The 17,262-nt window shown below is 48.4% G+C and overlaps 1 protein-coding gene across 5 annotated transcripts in view; it reads left to right on the top strand.

The window, feature by feature from the left end:
- Positions 1 to 17,262, top strand: part of SAMD11 (sterile alpha motif domain containing 11) — an 88,985-nt gene that overhangs the window by 33,725 nt on the left and 37,998 nt on the right. For 4 of the 5 annotated variants that reach the window (XM_088136766.1, XM_088136764.1, XM_088136762.1 and 1 more), the window contains exon 4: positions 13,549 to 13,673. In XM_088136766.1, the coding sequence (XP_087992892.1) occupies positions 13,549 to 13,673 (125 nt within the window). The remainder of the gene's footprint in view (positions 1 to 13,548; positions 13,674 to 17,262) is intronic. The other variant, XM_088136763.1, reaches the window with a different exon arrangement.

Genomic DNA, 17,262 nt, shown 5'->3' with positions numbered 1-17,262 from the left:
AATGCAGCGCAGGCAGGCTGATAGCTTGCAAATTATTAGTAATTTGATTTCAATTGAATGAATAACCCGCTAAAGCGAAGCACACATTAGTCTCAGAAATCTAATTGGAGATAACACCATAGAAACTTGGAGAATGCAAAGCGAGGGCTTGGTTGAGCTTTGCAGGAGGGGGAAAGGGGGGTGGGATATGCAAAAATGTGCGTGGGGAAGGAGATAGAAGATAATTGGGATTTAATTTCATTTCTTACCTATTCATTTGTTTAAAGATGGGTGTTTAATTAGCCAGCTCTGCGGAGAGTGGCGATTGCCAAGGTACGAGTGAGTATGTGGGTCTCCTTGGATTTCCCACTGGGTAAAAAAAAATGTGTTTAGATGCCAGTCTCCAGGGCTTTGATGCTGAACCTTACAGGGGAAGCAGTTTTGCTATTAACATTAAGGAGGTTCTCCGTTGATCTGAGAGCCTCCTTTGAAAGCCGATGCCCCCTTTTTTTGGAAATAATGTTTTTCCCTTTTAATCGGGCTTTCGCTCCAGGTAGGAGGGATATATTGTGGACTGGACTAACATATCTCTGGAGTTTTGTTTTTCCTAACGTTTTATACTTCATATCTTGAACATGATCAGGGTTGGGTCACCTTCGTCCCCAAATTAAGCTGGAGCCTTTCCTGACTGAACGTGGATCGTTTTGGAGACATCTGCAGCTTTACAGATGTTTCTCGTGGATGTATTTATTTGGGGGGGACGTGGGTAGAGTTCTCTGCAGATGGGTGGGCGCAAGAGGGACCTCTGGAGTGAAAAAGGGCTGTGCATCCTGGCATAAAGCTGGGTACAGCTCATTGTGCAAGCAAGTTGGATTTAATCCTGGCTGTGAAACCACAGTCAGTTCCGATCCTAGTTTTTGACCAGCTTGGGTATGAATCTTGTAGAGCTTGGAGGGGAGATTGGGGGCTACCCAGAGACATCAAGAGTGGGAATACAGGTAGTCCTCATTTAGTGACCACAATTGTTAAGCGAAGTCGTTACTAAGTGAAACCATGACTGGGCTTACGATTTTACTTCAGCTTTCCTTTGCTGTACAGACCTGTGAAGGTCGTAAATGCAAGGATTGGTCAGTCACAAAGTTACATTTTCATCGCCGTCATAGCTGTGAACAGTTGCTAAATGAGGACTACCTGTAAACTAGCTCCACCGCTGCCTTCCAGCATCTAGATTTTGCGCTCCCTCTTTTTGGCAACCCTGTCCAGCTTGTAGGCAGAACATGCAGAATTAATTTCAGAGATGGGGGAAAGAGCTGAAGATTTATTTACAGCTGGAGCGGACTGGGGGTCACGCGAGGAGAGCCACATAGCACAAGGTGGGCTTCTGCAAACTCAGCTGCCCGCTTTGGAAGTTTAAGCTTAGCGGTTTTTCCTGTTACTCCATAGTTACTCCACCGGTGCTCCATAGTTAACTCTTTACTGTGCATGTAGCAGAATTGCTTTTGACTCCTTTTTCCTGCAAAATAGCCACAGGATCCTCTTACTCCTCTACAGCTAGCGTTAAAGCGAAACATGGTGGTTCTTGCAAGCCCCGGTTCAAAGATAACCCTGGTTAGCATACAGATGCAACTCAGGTTCTTGCCAGGTGGGGCTCACCTGGGTTAAAACGGGTCATAACTCTAAAAAAGTCCGAAAAGCTTGCCCCCCACCTCTTCTCTGCACGCCCTGCAGGCCTCTTTCGGCCAGAGGGCTGTCCTTCCGCGGGCAGAGAAACGAGGAAATGTTCCCTGTGCCCCGGAGGAGTGTTTAGCCAGCTATCACCGAAATATATTTCTCTTTTCTTTCTCTTCCTTTTTTTTCCTTCCTCCTTCCTCAACAGGATCCAGGCGCACTGGGATCTGAACATCTCTTTCCCTGAGATCTCTTCCAGGTAATGCTTCTTGGTGTGGAGTTTTCCGTCGTAGGCTGAGCGCCGTCCGGGAAAATCTTAGAAAGGGCTTCTCTTAGGAGTGGGGAGGGTTGCCCATGGAGGCGAGTGGGGCGGCTTCGGTGTTGACTTTTCCCTCTTGCTTTCCGGAGTGCCCTTCTGGGCAAGCAGAAGCTGGTGGCGAGGGTAACGTGCTTCTCTTCCTGCCAGCCTGAACGAGGTTGCAGAAGCGGGACCCGCTCGGCACACCGCTAATGCATGCTTCGGTGCCTCCGTCTTATTTTCCTTGGATGACTTTCCTATCAGTGTCGTAAGATCTGAGTAAGATAGGATTAGCAGTATACTGTTTTTGAGGGTGGACAGCTGGATTGGAAAGCTTTGTTTATGCTTTTGGGGTGGGGGAGATGAGGGTTAGCTCTGATCTTTGCAGTTTGCTACCCGAATGCTGTTCCGCTGCAGCAGACGCCTGCAACTCGATGTATTCGGGTGGGCATTCGTCATCCACGTCATCGGTGACCCTGAAGAAATCTGTTCTGTTCATCATTTTTAACTCACCACACGGGTTGTGGAAGAGGGCTTCCTATCCAGAGGCCTAACACTTGGTTTTGTGCAATGTTGGTACAAAATGCCAGTCCAGGCGGGCTTTACGGTGAGGAAAAAGAGGGTGGATAAATATTTTGAGTAGAGGGAACTCCTGTGCAGAAGACTGCGCCCTGTGGAGTTGGAAACACACACCACGTCCATGCTCAAGAGGGAAGGGAAGCCACCCCCTATCCCAAAGGTGAGGCACATTTTCCTTTTTTTAACATTTGATTTGCCAAGGAAGAGTGATACTCCCTGGAGAGAAAAAGTGGCTTGAGACAGGGGTGGCAAGGTCGCAGCCTGAACGTCCTGCCCTCTCAGTGGGCATTTGAGAAACAGGCAAAGAACTCCGTGATTATTGATGGGATTAAAGATTTTTTTAAAAATGCATGTTCACAGGGGCATCTGGGGACCAGTGGACGGCTGGGCTGGGCTGCCCAACGTCCAGTTGTGTTTCCAAGCCTTGGAGCTCAAAGGCTCATTTTTACTTTCTAAAACGGGCTGAAATATCCTAATTTCTGGGGCATTCCGGTGGAGAGGGAGATAAAAGATCAGCAGAAGGACTAAAAAAGAAGGGGGGGGGACGCCCCTCTGATAACGATTTGATCTTTGCCCCCGTTTTCATTCTGAACCCCACGTTTGAAAGCTTGGCCCCCCTTGGCACGAGGTGCCAAGTATTTTTGAGGGGTCCTTCCCCAAATCAGCAGGCACCTTTTGAAGGGGGGGCTGGTGGTCCCCTCCCTTAAACTCCCTGCCTTTCCCCGCTATTTTCCTTTGATCTGCCTCTCCTAACTTCCTTGTTTGTTGTTCTTGCACAGTCTGAGCTCTCCCCTTGGGGTCACTGTCTCTGCTGTCCTTGATGGGGGGAAAAAACACCCTTAATTAGGAACAAGCTGGCCTCTCTCTCCTCTTGGCACCAAATCTGAGCACAACTGAAACTTCTTTTTCCCCCCCTTCTCTGTTTCCTGAAAGGAGAAAAGATTGCCATCTCTTTAGGTCTCTTGGAGCAATCCTTCTTTTCCCATTGCTTTGAAGTTCACACACATGACTGATGCGCTAAGCGTAACCTCCAAGCATCCCTTTTCTATTGAAGCTGTTGCGTTGAGTGATGTCCCCTTGTAAAAATGCACCACTGGGGCAGTTGAAAGAAAGAGGGAAGGAAGGAAATCCTGGTTTGCTCAAGAAAGTCTTTTAGGGTTTAATATTTTTTGAATTTGGAACAGAGATCAGGCTGGGTTCAGATGTGAGCTGGTACAGGCAGTCCTCGTTTAGCAACCACAGTTGGGACCGGCAACTCTGCCGTTAAGCGAAGCGGTGTGCTTATGATCTGACTTCAGCTTTCCTTTGCTTTACAGACCTGCAAAGGTCGTAAATGGGAGGATTGGTTGCAAAGTTGCTTTTTCATCACGGCGAATGGTTGCTAAATGAGGCAGTCGCTAAACGAGGACTACCTGTACTCTGAAGGTCTAAATGCTCCGAATGATAGCTCTTCCTAAATTGACTTCTTTATTCCAGAATGTCCACCTTGTCCTTTAAAAATGTTTTAAAATTAAAACCTCTTTTACACGATGCTGGAAATCTCTTGCAGCAATGCTTACAAAAATTAAAGTAAGCCCCTGCCCTGTGAATAGGAAACAAACAGGCAGAAGAGTGCTGCACTTCGCTAGGGTGACACACTATGCTTTCATTGACTAATCATGATTTGTTGAAGAAATCATCATTGAATTACTCAGTGTCAGACTTTCTCCAGCTGGAAGCAAAACAGAAGCAGGCCTGGGAAAATCCGAGAGAGTTGAATGTAGTTTTATTTATTTATTTGTACAGCCGCCCATCTTAAAACCAAACTCTGGGCAGCTTACAACCCAACAATAAAAACAAGAGATTTCATTTCGCAATTGCCTCACTTAGTGACCATTTGGAGTTATGACGGTGATGAAAAAGTATCTTTATGACCAGTCCTTTCATTTACGACCTTCGCAAGTCTGTAGAGTAAAGGAAAGCTGAAGGAAGATTGTAGACACAGTCGCGGGTTCACTTAGCAACTGCTTCCCTTAACGACCAAGTTGCTGGTCCCGATTGTGGTCGCTAAATGAGGACTACCTGCATAATTAAAATAATAAAACCAAACCCAGGAAAAACAGAAAGACCTGGTTTTTGGCCTTGTGGCCTTTTCACAACCTTGTTAAATTCAGCCAGGCCTGTTTTCTGGATTTGCACAATCTGTTCTGTTGCTGTTCGCTCCCCCTGCTGACCCGCAAATGCTAGCCAAGGTGAAAGCTAACCGAGCCTTGCGCACACAGGATGTTGCCGTCAGCGGGCCTCCGTATTAACAGCCACGTTGTGGTCAAGAGATAATCAGTGTCGCAGGCGCTCTGATAGATGCGGAGAGCCAAATTTTATAGCTGTCAGTTGCACTCTGCGTTAGGCCAGTGGATGAAGATGAACGGCCAGCGGGGCGAGAGAAGAGCGCCGTGCAGAAAAGCTGCCGGTGTGCAGTTGTGGGTCCGCAGTGGAGAAGTTTGTGCGTTAACGAAACGGCCGCCTTGGTTCATCTCTGCGGGGCCAGATCTGTTCTGTCTTTCATGGTAACGGAAGAGGAAGGGCGAGATCGGTGTGTTTGATCTCGCCATTCCTCTTCCGTTACCTTCTCCACCAACCCTGCAAGGTAGACCCTAAACCTCTAGGTCCAGAGTCCTGGGTGCCTTTGGGCCAGTCGCTCTCTCTCGGCCCAGCCTACCTCGCAGGGGTGTTGTGGGGAAGAAATAGAAGAGCTTGTCACGAAGGCACCTTGAGCTCCCGAAGATTACTTAAACCCACAAATGGGGATCGTGGAAGTGTTGCTAAACGGCAATTCCCAGGGTCCCTCTCCGGTGGCTGGCGGCAAGGGTTGCTGGGATTTGTAAATTCACGACATCTGGGGGGGGGGTGGCCATCTTCTCCTGCTCTGGTCACCCCAAATGTTTGCTTGCCTGTTGATAACATGTTTTTCCTGCAGGGGGGAGCACCAGAAACGAAGGAGAGGCGTCCCCAGCTCTTGACACCCCCAATTCCAGCAAACGTCTCTTTTTATAGCATCTCTCGATTAACGCACGAGCTGGACGCAGGCGGCCCTGCAGAGCTGTCTGGCCCGATGGCTTTTCTGGAGGAAAACACACACACCAACGCACACGTACACGCGTGTCCCCGTTCCAAATCAGAGCACGCCTGTGCCTCTCCTCCTCCTGCTTGGAGATTCGATGCCTGCTTGCAGAGCGGTGCAAAGCAGCCTTGACCCAAATCTGGGAGTTGCTCGGCTTTGGTTTGGCTTTTTCAAAGGCCCCCCCAGCCCCCCACCTTGGCCCGTTCTGTCTGCCATCGACCAGAGAAGGAAGGCATTGCCCGCACGGCCCTGATTAGGAAGGTTTTGTTGTGCAAGGCGATAAGTGCTGCGGCGGGGGCGGGAAGGAGGAGGGGGGGCTCGGATCAAGCCGAGCTGTCAGCTTCTGTCGGATCTCCTTCCTTGTTTTCGGCTGACTCAGAAGCCCTGGTTTTACCTCCCCAGGAGCTCGGAGAGACGCTGACCTTGATGAAGGACTTTTTACCGGGGGCAGTGCCAAGGCTCTGCGTTGAATTACTCAGATTCACACGAGGGGGCGGTGGGTTCTCCAGGCTGGATGAAAGTCCTAACTCCAGGTGCTGCGAGAAAAGTTCAAGAGCGCTTGGCCGGGGAAGAAAAGGGGGGGGGGAGAAATGATAAACAGCAAAGGAAAATAGTAGAGGCTTATAAAATCAAAGGTTGGGGGAAACTTGGCAGGGCACCCAGGGAAAGTACGCTTTGACGTTAAAGTCGTCCAGCTGTTGCAGTTGCAAACCAGAGGGAGCTAGAAGGCGGCGTGGTTTTGTTCAGCCGGGGGCGGCTCCTGCTAATGCGTGCCCCCATTGCCAGCCAGGCCCTACAATTGTTCTGGTCCTTCCCTTGGCATCCCCCCCAGTTGGGGGTGTTTTTAAAGCTGTTTTTAGTCCTAGTTTTTTCTCTTGGTTTTCAGACCGCCAAAAGGCGTGTCAAGGATTTTTGACTGCACCCTGGTTCGGTTTTTGCCTAAAACATCCTTATTTAACCCAGTGTTTTTCAACCAATTTGTGTGGACTTCAGCTCCTGGAATTCCCTAGCCGGCATGCCCAAAACCAAGTTTCTGTGGTCTAATATTGGCAGAAGATCTGCCAATCTGTGCATTGCTGGTCATGTGAGAGCATCTTGCATAGACAGTTCTAGTTTTCCTGTCTGCTCCTCCAGATGTTAGAGAATGAGGAGTAAGTATCACATCCTGACGAATTGTATGCAAGATTGGGACACCTGTACCGTAACGGGACTGATTGCTATGCATTTGATTGCTAACCTGCCTTTCTACCCAGGGTACAGACAAACATTTCCTGGTTTGCGGTATCAAAAACTTAGCGGCCGTGAGTCTTCTGGACAACGGAGAGTTGGGTTTACCCCTTTGTCTGGCTACCCTTTGGCAGGTGGCAATCAGAGCCCACCTAGAGGTCTGGGACTTCAACTCCTATCCTCCCCAGCTTGCACGACTAACCACAGCGTGAGTTGCAAAAATCTGGCAGTCCCTGGCCTTCGTTTTGGATTCTTCAGGCGCCCCATCTTTTAACACCCCCTTGCTTGGCGTGCCAACCCTTGGACGCCGTACTGATGCAGAGTGGCAAGTGGTGATGCAAAGAAGCTGATACCAAGCCCTTTTTTTTTTAAAGGTTTAATTGTCTGTGTCCATTAGCCTCTTACAACTCTGCCAGTGGCTGCTAAGGATGCGAAATGAGTGCATAAGTGTGTGTGAGAGGGAAAGAGACCACCCCCCAAAATGGCACCCCCAGGTTGCAGGAGGGGGTGGATTTATGCGGACACCTTGGACAAGGTGGCATCTTCACCCATACCTTCAAGGTAGCACCCTCAAGTTCCCCACCTGGGAGACTTGCATGGGGCAGACCCTGTATCCACAGGAGGGCTGAGGGTGTGTCCATTCACTCCAGTTTTATCCACCTCTTCCGTGCCTGCCTGCCTGCCCTCTCCAGCAGTTGGCCGAGTTTAGCTTTTTGTCCAGAGGTTATCAAACCCAAACATGCTCTCCCGAGATCCATTTCCTGTAAGCTCCAGAGCCCTCCGTTCCTGTGGGCAAATCATTATATTGCAATTACGGAAGATGGATTAGGACAGCTGGTGCTTGGGAGGGGAGGCGGACAAACTATTAGTCCCATTAAATGTAGACAATAGATTAATTGGGGCGTTCAGCACAGATATTAACCATTGCACGTGTGAGTTTTTCCCCCAGTTACTGTCTAGATATCCTGTGGGTGCGTGTGTGAAAAAGGCACTCCTCAGGCCATCCAGCTCTTTCTTTCTTTCTTTCTTTCTTTCTTTCTTTCTTTCTTTCTTTCTTTCTTTCTTTCTTTCTTTCTTTCTTTCTTTCTTTCTTTCTCTCTCTCTCTCTCTCTCTCCCTCCCTCCCTCCCTCCCTCCCTCCCTCCCTCCCTCTCCTTCCTTCCTTCCTTCCTTCCTTCCTTCCTTCCTTCCTTCCTTCCTTCCTTCCTTCCTTCCTTCCTTCCTTCCTTCCTTCCTTCTCTCTCCCCCCTCTCGCCTGCCTGCCTGCCTGCCTGCCTGCCTGCCTGCCTGCCTGCCTGCCTTCCTTCCTTCCTTCCTTCCTTCCTTCCTTCCTTCCTTCCTTCCTTCCTTCCTTCCTTCCTTCCTTCCTTTAACTTTCTCCCCCGCCCATCTCCCCCCAATGGGGGAACTCTGGGCGACTCACACAAAGCATTAAAACCATAAATATATGTAAATACATAAAACATCAAGTTGAAAACATTACTAAAAAAGGAAAAAGAGAGTCCCAGGAGATGAAGGATCTGGGGCTGAAGACAGCAGGCCTCTATGGGGCTAGCCATCCCCACGTTTGAAGTATTCCCTCCCCGCCCCAGGCCAAGTGGGGTGGTTTAAGGTGGTTATACGGTGTTTATGACTTACGTTGTGTTCCCTCCAGCAACCATCGTGGGTTGACCCGGGTTGAACCGAGGTGGTGTTGGTTAATAGGGCCGTCAGAAGAGATGTCAGGTTTAAAGGTGCAGAGAAGATGCATTTACCCAGATGTGGGACGTAACCAAGTTACAAGGGAGTCTGGAGAGGTCAGGGTGTTATTTTGCATTTTTGTCACCGTTATAAGACGGACAGTTGTATCAACCAACCGAATGAATGAGAATGAATGAATGAGTCTACTTGGATGGAAAAAAATTCGCCGGGCATGATTTAAAATCGTGTTTTCGCCATGGTGTTCACACGGTTGTTACATACCAACGTAGAGACCTTAGAGCCAAGTTGTTAGTGGAATCTGGTTGGCCTTTTTGCCCTGCGCTGATTAATATTTATGTATTAATCCAATTTATACGACTGAGCTTATTTATTTTTTTTTTTTTGGACTGGGTGTCTCGTTTATTTCCTCTATGTATGTTTCTTGTTAGCCTTGCCCCCCCCCTTTAAGTAAGAAAGGCAGCTGCGTAAATTTATAGGATAAATAAATAAATAAGGACCTGTGCTTTTCCTTGTAATTTGGTTACCTTTGTTTGTTTGTTTGTATATATATATATATATATATATATATATATATATATGCATGCAATTTCTGCTTTTAGTGATTTTTGTGTGGGGTGGGCGTGAGATTTTGCTTCTGAGTTTTTATACACAAAAAGTAGGAATTATTTTGGCCGGTCCAGAACCTTCTGGTGGACTTCAGTGGATCGAGGGCTTCGAAATGGATTGGAACCGTAGATTTTCCCCATCCCCGCGCGGTAATCCCTGCAGCCCTCAACCAGCACATCTGGAAGTCGTAACCCCAACATCTGGCGGTTACAAGTGTCTTGATGTAGCCCAAACAGCATCAGCCATGTGCAAAGGGAGTCTCGGTAGATTTATAGGAACAAGGAAGTTTGCAGGCACATACGTACGCAGAAGTCTTCAGAGGAAAAAGCAAATAACTCAGAACAGTAAAAATTGGGCACGGGGGTCAAAATGAGCCACGGGAGGGAATGCACAGCTTTAAGACGGCCAGTGGGGTGGCCTTAAGCGGGAGAACCGTCTTGCAGAAGCAGTTTTTCCAGTCGTTTCCCGTCTTCCTAAACTGTTGCTGATTTAATGCAATGTAGAAACCATTCCTTGTTGGTAAAACTCTTGGGGGGAGCGGTTTACGCCTTGATCTGGGTGCATTTCCAACCAGGAGATGGTGCTCCTCTTGAATCCCACCCCACCTGCCTTCGCCAAACCTTCTCAGGGCATTAATTAGTTAAAGGTGGACCACAGTCGAAAATGCGCTTCAGTCCTTCACGGGATTATCTTTCCGTTCTTCAGCTTCTCAAGAGATTCTTATCACTTGCACGCTCTCCCTTTTGCGAGCTTGCTTCTAATCCGGTTTTAAAAATACATATATATATATATATTATGTTATACCTCTAGAAGGTTCAGACAGCTAATCTGATTTTGTGCATGAGTGCTGGCCTGAGGGAGGGGGTGTCCGACCAGCAAAGAGCCCTCTGACTTTGGGAAAAAAAAAAAAGTTTGCAATGTTCGGTAGCAGGAAGAGTTTCAGGTTTGAGTTTCGGGGTGAATTTGGTAAAAAGGCAGGGAGAAATGCATGCTTTCTTCTTCAGGAGGATCTTCCTTGCAGGGATTTCAAGTGAGTCTTGAGTGTGGTCATTCTGAAGCTTCCTGGCTTAGCTCTGAAGCTGTCTTCATACTGCATGTGCGCTGTTGCTCATAACACTGAGGACTGGCACCTTAGAATTAGTTGAAGGCGTTTCTTGAAAATGTTTCCCAGTTTGGAAACCGCTAGCTTTGCATTTGAGCTTTCTCAGCGTTTCTTGGTGGTAAAATAGAGGATTCCTTACCAAAATGGTTACTGTCTTGTGTTTAATCACTTGCTGGTCTCCAAAGGTGACCAGAGGTCACTTGCAGGCGAATAAAAGAATAAGGGAAGAATCTGTTTATCGCTCCTCTGCGTCAGGTATGGAAATTCAGTAGGTAGATGGAGAAGAAAATTCCCCTCCATCATGTGGAAGAAGAGAAACGCAGGGAATGTTTGGAGACCAGAAATGGAGGTGATGTTCTTCCATCTCCCAAATTTCAGAGCCTGGCCAACATTGATAGGTTGAATTACTGTCTTCTCAACTTGTCAGGAGAAATGTGGATTTTGGACACTTAAATCAAGCACACACAGACACATTGATCCTCAAGTTGAGAATGAAGAGGGTGCCAGCCTTTTGAGGTAGACCAGGTCAGGAAACAGATACCACAAAAACACCAGAACTCTACTTTATTAATATAGGTTATAATAACAGAATCTTGAAAGCCTGACAGCATTTCTCCTTTCCTCCCTCTTATGCAAAAAAGAGTTAAAGTGGGGCAATCTTGAGTTTCTTTCTCATCCTTTCCTGTTTTCCCGGGGTAAGGTTGTGTTTTCCTAGCAGAAGCCATGGATTTTCTTCAGGGTCATCTCTCTGTTCTGTTGATGGCCTCGTTGGCTCCATAGGGCCTTTCTATTCATAGGGATTTTTTTTCACGTTACCAAGAGTCTTTGAGGAGCGTGTGTATGTATCTTTTAATTCTAAGAAGACCTCTGAGAATTGACCATCTCATCCTCCCACCTGCTGCTCTGAAGGTGGGATGCTCTGAAGGTGTGACCTCCATGGCCCTCCACCTCCTTGAGGGACCCAGCCCTCTTTGCCCCTCTCTTAGAACAGGAGCTAGGTTGTCCAACCACCCTATAACGCTGCACCATGGTTAATGCATATAAGCCCAAATAACCATAGACATATTTTCGATCAGGATGGGAGCGAAACTTGCTAGCACATGCACTACGTCTGTCCCGCCCTCCTCCTTTCCTCTTATGTTGATGACAGCTTTTAGCTGCCCTCTATCCCAGGACTGCAGAGGTATTGATTTGCATGATTAACAGGAACCGATAATCGCCTCAAATTAATCCTCTAAACTCCTTTGCAGATATTGTGCCTAATACACCTCCGAGGTGCATCTAGGCTACTGTAAGCTTTAGAATTACTGGCCTTCTGGAATGCGACTCAATCCATAAACCAGCTGCCTTCTCACCTGAGAATTAGTCCGGGAGTGGTAACCCTTCAGCGTACGCTTGGTTTGCCTTGGCTGGTGGAAAAGGGGGTGGTGAGATCGGGCATGGGGAAGGATGTTAAGGGGCGGGGGGAATACCTGTGGAAGTCCGCAGGTGACTTCTTGAGGGGCGTTGGGCAGTTGGGATGAAAATCAACTGGTGAGCATTGCGATGTCCAAGTTCACAGTCGTAAAGCTGATGACCGATTAAGCGGGGTGCTGAATGGGAGATGTGTCCTTTCTCCCAAACTGTGGTCAGGATGCAGTGTGCTTGTGGGTGTGTTGTGTCTGCAGGGGGGAGTGCTGTTTAAAACAGAGGACTTAGAAAAGGTGCTGTTCCAAGTATACTTCTCATCCCACTCTAGATCAAGTGAGTAGATGGCTGTGGGCTGTGTCTTGGGGTGCAGAGGGTTTTCCATTTGCAAATCCTTGCCTCTTCCCCATCTCCGTCAAACGAAACCCCGTCTGATGAAGGGGTTCTGGAAAACTTAGAAGCTTACGGATTTGAGCCGGTCCTAATTCATATTTGGCAAGCTTTGGAGCTTTGACTTTCTCACCGGGACCGGCAAATAGGCCATCCTTTTTATTGTACGGGTTGAAAAGGTGCATGTCTTGGAATTGCTTGCCTGCCTGCTTTTTTCTGCTCCATTATAGTGGACGTTTGCAGGAAGGGATGGTCTTTTGATTTCAGCGTGGTCTTTAGCAAATACTTGTTGATTTTGAAATGATGAATCATCGCCGTAATGAGTGCTGGGTATGCAAGAGCACGGAATGCCATTTGAGTGACAGTTTTGACGGGTGTGATGAGGTTTTTCAGCTGCGACCATCTCAGTGAATTTCTACCCTTGTTCACCTTGGGATATTTGTATAGGCACCTCATTTCTTGTTGTTGTTGTTTCCCCTTAAACAACCACGTCTTGCGCAGGGTGTTTGAAAATGCAGAGGACTGTGCAAATTCAACTTAACTACAGGGACAGATTACAAACAGCGGCTCCGCTTTGCAAGTAACTTGGTTTTTTAAAAAAATACTTTGGTTTGACTTCCTCCGTGGATGGTTCTTTTTTTTTAAAAAAAAAAAATGCAGGATTTTTTTCTTGTTCGTTTGCTTTAGTACTTTTATTTTACTTGTGAACTGCCCTGAGTCATTGGGAATTGGCCTCTAGATCCGTTTAATAAATAAATAAAATAAACGAACACCTGGAGGACGCGTTTCCCTACCTCTCCAAGCCACTCGGGTTTTTTCCCCCTGTGGATTCTTCTGCTCCTCCAGAAGGGGCGGAACGCTTGGACTACAGTTCCCATCATCCCCAAGCAGCATGGGAAAGATGTGGCTTGAAACATCTGGATGGGAACCAGGATGGGAAGAGTAGCTCTGTGTTCCTTCCTCCTCCTTTTTCTCTGTTTGTTTCTCCCTGTGGGTTATTGATTTAACGTTTTGGAAAGGGGAAGAGCCTGAATATGAGGGTTGTGAGAGGACCCTCTGATTCCAGAAGCGCTCCCCCAAATCCACAGTCTACAATTCCTCTGCCTTCTCTAAGTCAAGGAGTTTGCAGCAAGTGGATTTCCCTTGACAAGAGGTCTGAGAGCGCTGGGAGGAAGAGCCTTCATAACTCGCCATTCCCTAGAAATGGGCAGGAAAGCACGGCGCCTCCGTCTCCCGTCCACATGCGCGCCGTTCGAGCAAATCCCTGCTTTTTTTTAAACGCAGGATTCAGTTGTGCAATGAAATTAAAAACAGGCCATGCAAAAGAAGGAGATGCGTAAGGACATAAGAAGCAGAGGGGGGGAAGGAGACTTGCAACGCAGCGCTTAGTTAATCCTGGGGGGCCAGCGGGGAAGGTGGTGGGGACCAGACACCCCCAAAGAGGAGCTCTGGATGCTGATGTGAGCCCATTTCTCCCCTCTCTCTTTCACAGCCAAAACAGTGATCTCACCTCCTTCCTCTCCAGCCTCCACCAGAGCCGCCAGCTCGGCATGCCCGAGACGCAGAGCCGCTGTGAGTTCAAAAGAAGCAGCGTCGAGGTCGGCCTGGGAGCGGCAGGTAAGCGGCACGGAGGAACACGGCCGGGTCTGCTCCGTGTGCATGTGAATTGCCCGGGTGGGGAGACGTGGCGGGCTCGGCTGTTGGAATCCCCTCCCGGGCTCGGCCACCTGCCGCGCCGGAGAAGCTGAGCAACCTCTCTGGGGGAGTTTTGCAGGCAGCGGCGCGGAAAGAGAGCTCGGTTGGATGTGTAATTTCATTAATCAAAAGCGGATCGTGCGGCTCCCTGCCCGCCCTCATTTGCACCTTCTGCTGTGGTCTGACCTTTTCAGAGCTTCAACAGAGTGTGGCTTGTCGTGCCGCAGAATTGGGGGGCGAGGGGAAGAGAAGGAAAGGTTGTGCTCTTTCTCCCCTGGGTGGGCGGCGCATTGATTCCACAAGCAAGGTGCCCTTCAGCTCGGCTGGGTGGCGTGCCCGGCAGCTTCCCCACAAAGCTGGGCAAAAGAGGCAGGATGCTGAGACCCGAGAGAGACACCCAGACAGGCTGGTCCAGGGTCATATTTAATTTATTTATTTTACCCTGTTTTTTTTTTTAAACATTCGGTTCTACATTTTGCCAGCACCCTGTAGGAAGGCACGAGGGAGCTGTTGATTGAGTGGTTGAGAAGGAATTTGAAACTTTGAAAAAAGCCACGATCGAGAATGGCGGAAGGACCCCCCCTTTTTTTTTAAATTGTGCAAATGGAACAGATTTTGGCCCAACAAGAATGCCACATCCTGCCAAATGCTCAAGGCTGGATCGAGGTCTGTTTTGTTTCGTGCCACAAGCCAGGCTTCTCAAAACCCCAAAATGCATTCTGAATTGATGCATTGCACGTCCTCCCCTTCCTTTTGCTTTTGAGGGTCGGGGAGGGGGACGGGTTGAATCCAGAGGGTGGAGGAACCCCCTTTGAAGCTTGCAGCGTGCGTTCTCTCTCTTCGCTCTCCAGATTTCAACCCTCCTGTTTTTTTTTTTTACAAGTATTAGGTTGGAAAAGGCGCCCCTCCCTGCATCTTCTCCCCTGTCCTGCGGCTCTTCTGGGTTGTGGGGAGGCTGTAAGGGAACGATCACTTTAAAAAGGGGGCCTGGAGGAAGGCCAGTGTGAAACCCAGGTGGTGGGGTGGCCTCGGCGCCTGCCGCACGCATCCGAGCCAATGGTGCTTGGTTGCAAGACGGCTCTTTATTTTTCAGGAAATTAGCAGGGCTGCCTCCGAGCCACGGCCGTGGATGGTCTCCCTGCTCCGTTTTGGGTTTTAAAAGTGCATCCGGCTAATTGCGCAAGCGTCCAGCTTGCCAAGGACTCGGATCGCTTTTGACTCCAATTATCTTTGGCATCATTAACCCCACCCCGCCCCAAAAAACCCAGACTGCAAATGGAAAACAGTCTCCTAGGCCAGAATGCGCGCCCCCGCCCCCCGTAGCTATAATGCCTCGTGAGCACATGGAAGAGAGGAGGAGGCTGGAGAGAGCCGGCGCTGATAAAATCTAATTGCTCCATCGATTGCTCTTGGAGCGGCTGTCAATGATTGAGGTGTTCTTAAGATCTCTGATGCAACGCTTAGCTGTATCTCGCTCAGCCCAGCCCAGCCCACCAGGGACCCGGACGTATTACCGGCATCTCTTAATCACGGAGTAAGACCGCGTGCGGCTAAGGCCACCCTCTCACCCGGCATGGAGAGATTGGCTCTTCATCTAGGGCGACCGAATCCGTGTTGCAAAAATCTAGTCCACCCTTAGAGGGCAGGAGAGAGACCCAAGGAATGCCAACTCTCAGCTGCCCTCTTGTGGCCCTCGGGGTCCTCGCAGCCCTCTGGTAGCCGACGATCTCCTGAGCCCGGTTTGGTTGACTCTTTGCAGGATGAGATCGCAATGTACGTTTGCTGGAGAGAAGGGATGCGTACGGTTAAGCGGCGTCCAACATTGCCTGGGTAATAAAAATCCACACCGGGGGAGGCTAAATTAAATTATCTGCTCTATCCTTCCAGTCCAGTGATTCAATAGTTTAGCCCATCCGGCTGGCTCTTTGTTTCTGCAAGCAGAACCGTTTTCTGTAACCGAGCAACATCCAGATGTTGGTTATCTCCTTCAAGCGTTCCTACATCTAAAAGAAATGAATCTCTAATATAGTCCCTGCCCTGAAATGATTGATCTGGAATTCGCGGTGCGATTCGTAGAAGGTAAACGGGGGATAGGGAGAAGAGGGGAGGATGTCCCACCCCACCCCAAAAAATTCTGGCTCGATTTGCTGCAGAGCTGTTCTGATGACCACCCGGGAAGGAGAAAGGTGGAACAGAATTTGGGTTTCTCAGCTGAGTCAATAGAGGAGAAGGAATAGGAATAATAATGATAGCAGTAGGAATCTTAATCATTGTTGTCCTTAGCTTCACATCAGGGAAGTGCAAGAGAAGAATCCATCTGCAAATAAAACCATTCCCATGTTCATCATTTATTCCTCTTTAATTGCAGGATTTGGGGGGTTTCCTCCCCTCCCTGCTCTTCCAGGTGGCACCGAGTAGAATTTTGTTCCTTAACCTCATTGCCACCTTTCTCTGTGGCTCCTCGTCCTCGGAGAGATACAAAATTCCCCAGTAAGGTGCCATCGTCTTGGCGGGCAAGGATGAGGTTCTTGTTCATCTTAACTGAGAGCAACACACGAGGGGACAAACTGGCATGGGACCCTGAGAGGCTTTCTTGCATGCGTATCAACAAATCCCATTTTTTTTCCTATCCGATGGGGCGAATTCGCTCTGAAGGCAAGATTGGCAGTTGCGGTAGAGGAAGAGAGACGTAAGAATGGAGCACGTCCTCTGAAATTGCCAACTTGGATCTCTTCATTCTTCCCACTCCAAAGTTACTGACTTTATTGTTCAATTGCAGTTGCTTTTAACAACGTCCCCAAAGTCTTCTGATGTTTATTGCATGCATAGGTTTAAATGATCCTCTCCCCCTGTTCCATGTGGGCCTGGCATAGTCCTATTTGCTGGGTTTGTTTTCAGTTTATAGCCATTTTTGTTGTGCAGAGCCAAAGATATGCAGTGTGTTCTTTTTTTCCGCTTCCCCACATTTTATCTTCAGAGCAGGTCACGAAGATAGGTTAACCTAAGTGGAATAGGTTGGCTTCAAGCCATCTAGTCAACTTCATAGAGAGAGAATTGGATCTGAGATCTCCTTCCTGCCAGTCTGACACTGCAAACCAACATTCCCTAACCTTTTGCCCTCCAGATGTATCTGGGAATTGGCAGATTCTGTAACCACTGCACCATACGGATGTACAGGATCCCTGATTGGTTGGGATCACCTATGAGATTAACCCTGGGAGGAAGAGAATGAATATTTATGAAATGACATGAATCAAAAGGGGGGGAAAGGATAAATTTTACTTCTTTCTAACGTTGCTTTTTTAACCTGAGAAACTAGCATTGTTAATATTCATCGCTGGTTCTTCAGAGTTGATGCAGAAGCTTTCCCATTAGAGTTTATCTTGGTTTGTTTTGAGGACCTAAATGTTTTCAGAGCTGGGCTTGCAGGAATTTGAATCAGAGTCCCAGAGGGACAGAGGAGCAGGGTCTGAGCAGAGCAGAAATAAACTGGAAAGGCTTGCAGAACTCA

Source organism: Python bivittatus, unplaced genomic scaffold (assembly GCF_059951505.1).
Source record: "Python bivittatus isolate LINGU-HERP-01145 unplaced genomic scaffold, Pbiv_v1 ctg000090_np1212, whole genome shotgun sequence".
Classification (NCBI taxonomy): Eukaryota; Metazoa; Chordata; class Lepidosauria; order Squamata; family Pythonidae; genus Python; species Python bivittatus.
Note: the sequence above shows the minus strand (reverse complement) of the source record. Positions and strands in the feature narration are given on the sequence as shown.